The following is a 5000-nucleotide window of genomic DNA, read 5'->3' as shown; positions in this document are numbered from 1 at the left end:
TGTATCCCTCTGTCTGTTTACACATGTTCATTTCCCTTATCGCTATGGTTTGAGCTATAGTTAAGTGTCTAAAGTGTTCACTTTTTTGCAGTGTTTACAAGCCAGGGAGGAGGAAGAAGTTTTATTTTTTATCTGTAAACTGCGAATATGGGAATAGCTACAAGTGTGCTGCACAGATATATCATTGGCTAGTTGTTTTCAAAGTACCGCTGTGGGAGAAGGAGCTACAGGAACTTCTTCCCATATTCTTATATAGGCTATAAGCTTATTAAACTACCAATAATTTGCATGCTACATTCTGGTCAGCTAGTATTGCTCTGGTAGTTTAGTGCTTGTGATCATGTACATGTGGAAAGATAGGGCTATAATATTCTATATTAGAAGTTGCTGAATATCAGTGCTTAATTGGTTTTGGCTGGCTTGCAGACTAATATGGTTTCCTTCCATGCTAGATCCCCATATTTAGCTTCAATGCTGTCAGGGTGTGAAGAAGCCTCTATTATTAGTTCTGAATACACTTGCATCTGATTTGAATTTGCCTGTGTTGGGTCCGCCTTTCCACACTGCACCTTGGGATTCTTTGTGTTCGTAACTGTCATGTCTTAAGAAATACTTTTTTGTCATAAATTTATCATGAAATATCTTGCTTTTTTAAAATTATTATTATTGTATTTAAATATTTTGTATTTAAAATGTTTTGCGCCTTTGAACAGAGTTCAGTTGTTAGTAAATTTGGAACCATTGAGGATATTTAACAGTTTTTTCTTTGTGGGTTAGCAGCATTGCTTTTCCAACTACAAAATTTTGTTTGTGCAAGATATATCTTTACAATTAAAATTGGGCTTAGAAATGTTGAATCAAACTGCTTTTTTCCTTATGTTCCGTAAGATAACTTGGATGGGAACATCTGCCAAGTATATAGGTTAATGGGGATAGGCTAATGATGCTATAACAGCCAGGCTAAGCTGTTTGCCCACGGGTGTGTAGTAGTCTGCGGTGCATGGCACGTGGACCCGTTTCAGGTTTAAACTAGAAGTGGGTCAGAGCGCCTCTGCATCGCGGCTTCCTCCAAATCTCAACCTGCCTTTGGTAAAAACCAGGAAAGGCTACGGTTGCTATGCGCTGGGATTGGCTGTGCCGTTTCCATCTTTGCGGCTTAGTCTTTTTTTTTTTGGTCGCTGCTGTGACGTCATTGCCCTCATCGCAGTGATGTATAGACGGCCTTCCCAGAAGTCCGAGCAGCTGTCTGTAGATCCATGTGAACAGACCTGAGACAGACCTAATTGATTTCAGCCATTATCTGAAGCCTGCTTATCTTCTTAATATCAGTGCATGGCGCACACTGTGGGGGCAGTAGCTGCGCAGCTAGCATGTGCTGCTCAAGCCCCCCGAAGCTGAGGATTAGCTCAGAGCTTAAGTTGATTAGCTCAAATTCATGCTCCAGTGGAGGCCGGGAGATCAGAAATGAAAATGTGTCCTTTTTCCGGATTCAGTCTAGCACATCCAGATTGATTTTTTTGTCCAGTATCGATATCGCAGGTAAATATGAAATCCAGTTCATCTGGCTTAGAAGAATGAGGTAAAGTTGAAACACACTGGCGCTGTGGGATCAGACTGCTGAGCATAACATGGCAACAGTAATGTTGCTATTTATTGTATTTTATAATGTGTGTTTTTATGTTATTAATTGACTTCTCTGTCACTTTGCGTACAATTATTGAAGTAAGTAGGGGTGGCTTACAAATTTCTTTATATCATGGTTGTATGTATTGATCATCACACTGTTGTAGAGTGTGAGAGCTGCCCTGTCTCTTGTTGAGTCTTGCGTTCCTTTATGTCACAGGTGGTTTTATTGGCCACGTCTGCATAGCGAATTTCCCTCAGGGGTAATAAAGATTGACTTGATTCGACTTGATTGATAGTAGCCTGATGTCCACCCTGGTATGCACACTCATTCTCTCTCTCTCTCTCTCTCTCTCTCCCCCCTCCTCCTCTCTCTCTCCCCCCCTCTTCTCCTCTCTCTCCCCCTCCCTCTCCTCCCTCTCTCTCCTCCCTCTCTCTCCCTCCCCCTCCCTCTTCTCTCTCTCTCCCCTCTACTCTCCCTCTCCCTCCTCTCCTCTCTCTCTTCTCCCCCTCTCTCCCCTCTTCCCTCTCCCCTCCCTCTCTCCTCTCTTTTTCCCCCCCTCTCTCCTCTCCTCTCTCCCCTCCTCTCCTCCTCCTCCTCCTCTCCTCCCCCTCCTCCCCTCTTCCCCCTCTCTCCCTCTCCCCCCCCCTCTCTTTCTGCAGATTCTGGGGTGCTGGGCGTAGCGCCATGGCTCAGACGCTTCAGATGGCCATTCCCAACTTCGGTAACAACGTGCTGGAGTGTCTGAACGAGCAGCGGCTGCAGGGCCTGTACTGCGACGTGTCGGTGGTGGTCAAGGGCCACGCCTTCAAGGCCCACCGCGCCGTGCTGGCGGCCAGCAGCTCCTACTTCCGGGACCTCTTCAACTCGGGGAGCAAGAGCGCGGTGGTGGAGCTGCCCCCGGCCGTGCAGCCGCAGAGCTTCCAGCAGATCCTGTCCTTCTGCTACACGGGCCGGCTCAGCATGAACGTGGGCGACCAGTTCCTGCTCATGTACACGGCCGGCTTCCTGCAGATCCAGCAGATCATGGAGAAGGGCACCGAGTTCTTCCTCAAGGTCAGCTCCCCCAGCTGCGACTCGCAGGGGCTGCACGCCGAGGAGACCCCGCCCTCCGAGCCCCAGAGCCCCGTCACGCAGACCTCCGGGGGCGGGGCCGGGGGGGCCGGCCGGCCCGCCTCCTGCCTCACCCCGCTGCCGCTGGTGTCGCGCGTCAAGATGGAGCAGCAGGAGCCCTCGTCCCACTCGGTGGTGTGCACGCCCGTGGCCAAGCGGCTGTGGGAGGGCGGGAACCGCGAGGCGGGCGGGGGCTCGGGCGGGGGAGGGGGCGGGGGGATGAGGAAGGCCGCCCGCTTCTCCCAGGAGGGGGGGAGGGGGCCCGGCGGCCTGTCCCAGGGCGGGGTGGGGGGCCTGGCCGGGGGCAGCAGCACCACCATCACCACCAACAGCAACAACAACAACAACAGCAGCGGCGCCGCCTGCGAGGGCACCAGCCCGGGCAACCTGAGCGCCTACGCCAGCGACTCGCCCATCTCCTACCACGAGGAAGAGGAGGAGGAGGAGGGCACCGACGACGGCACCGAGGAGCAGTACCGGCAGATCTGCAACATGTACACCATGTACAGCATGCTCAACGTGGGGGCCGCAGGTGAGAGGGCGGGGCTTAGTCAACATGGGGGCCACAGGTGAGGGGGTGGGGCTTAGTCAACATGGGGGCCACAGGTGAGAGGGTGGGGCTTAGTCAACATGGGGGCCACAGGTGAGGGTGTGGGGCATGGTTAAAGTGGTGGCCGCAGGTGAGGGGGCGGGGCTTAGTCAACATGGGGGCCACAGGTGAGAGGGTGGGGCTTAGTCAACATGAGGGCCACAGGTGACGGGGTGGGGCTTAGTCAACATGGGGGCCACAGGTGAGGGGGTGGGGCTTAGTCAACATGGGGGCCACAGGTAAGGGGGTGGGGCTTAGTCAACATGGGGGCCACAGGTGAGGGGGTGGGGCTTAGTCAACATGGGGGCCACAGGTAAGGGGGTGGGGCTTAGTCAACATGGGGGCCACAGGTAAGGGGGTGGGGCATGGTTAAAGTGGGGGCTGCAGGTAAGGGGGTGGGGCATGGTTAAAGTGGGGGCTGCAGGTGAGGGGCGGGGCATGGTTAAAGTGGGGGCTGCAGGTGAGGGGGCGGGGCATGGTTAAAGTGGGAGCTGCAGGTGAGGGGGTGAGGCGTGGCTAAAGTGGGGGCTGCAGGTGAGGGGGCGGGGCATGGTTAAAGTGGGGGCTGCAGGTGAGGGGGTGAGGCGTGGCTAAAGTGGGGGATGCAGGTGAGGGGGCGGGGCATGGTTAAAGTGGGGGCTGCAGGTGAGGGGGCGGGGCATGGTTAAAGTGGGGGATGCAGGTGAGGGGGCGGGGCATGGTTAAAGTGGGGGCTGCAGGTGAGGGGGTGAGGCATGGTTAAAGTGGGGGATGCAGGTGAGGGGGCGGGGCGTGGCTAAAGTGGGGGCCGCAGGTTCATAATGTGTTGGGAGTGCTGATGCTCTCATTTGTTGAAAAATGTAATCTCCATATTGTGCCCTGAATGCATATTTGAATTGGGAAATAAACAGAGAGAAAAGGACTCTTAGAGAGCAGGGGGTTGTGGGAAAGTTTGCCGCGTGATTGACAGAAGCGTGGCCCTGTGCGTGACAGCTGGCGAGCGCGTGGACGCCCTCCCGGACCACCTGACCTCGGACACGCGCAGCCGCATGCGCATGCGGCAGGACCTGGCCTCGCTGCCCGCCGAGCTCATCACACAGATCGGCAACCGCTGCCACCCCAAGCTCTACGAGGAGGGCGACCCCGCCGAGAAGCTGGAGCTGGTCTCAGGTCAGTGTCTCTGCCCTCTCGCCCGCCTCTGATGAGAATCACTGCATCTCTGTGGAGAGGATCTGATCTGGGGTCAGTTTGTCCTCACTCCATCTGAAACTGTCTGTGGAAGAGCTGATCTGGGGTCAGTTTTCTCTCATTCACTCTGAGTAGACTGGAGCTGGTGTCAGGTCAGTCTGAGGTCTCTCATTCATAGACTCTGAGTAGACTGGAGCTGATCTCAGGTCAGTCTCGGTTCTCTCATTCATGGACTCTGAATAGACTGGAGCTGATCTCAGGTCAGTCTCAGGTCTCTCATTCATAGACTCTGAGTAGACTGGAGCTGATCTCAGGTCAGTCTCAGGTCTCATTCATAGACTCTGAGTAGACTGGAGCTGATCTCAGGTCAGTCTCAGATCTCTCATTCATAGACTCTGAGTAGACTGGAGCTGGTCTCAGGTCAGTCTCAGGTCTCTCATTCATAGACTCTGAATAGACTGGAGCTGGTCTCAGGTCAGTCTCAGGTCTCATTCATAGACTCTGAAT

At 53.9% G+C, this 5000-nt stretch overlaps 1 protein-coding gene across 3 annotated transcripts in view; it reads left to right on the top strand.

Moving 5' to 3' along the window:
• The window catches only part of LOC135248765 (nucleus accumbens-associated protein 1-like), a 14139-nt gene that overhangs the window by 3937 nt on the left and 5202 nt on the right, over positions 1 to 5000 (top strand). For all 3 annotated transcript variants that reach the window (XM_064323678.1, XM_064323676.1, XM_064323677.1), the window contains exons 2-3: positions 2287 to 3269; positions 4299 to 4475. In XM_064323678.1, coding sequence (XP_064179748.1) covers positions 2312 to 3269; positions 4299 to 4475 — 1135 coding nt within the window. In that variant the 5' untranslated portion in view covers positions 2287 to 2311. The remainder of the gene's footprint in view (positions 1 to 2286; positions 3270 to 4298; positions 4476 to 5000) is intronic.

The sequence above is a fragment of the Anguilla rostrata genome, chromosome 2 (assembly GCF_018555375.3).
Source record: "Anguilla rostrata isolate EN2019 chromosome 2, ASM1855537v3, whole genome shotgun sequence".
Lineage (NCBI taxonomy): Eukaryota > Metazoa > Chordata > Actinopteri > Anguilliformes > Anguillidae > Anguilla > Anguilla rostrata.
This window is presented reverse-complemented; position numbering and strand designations above follow the sequence as displayed.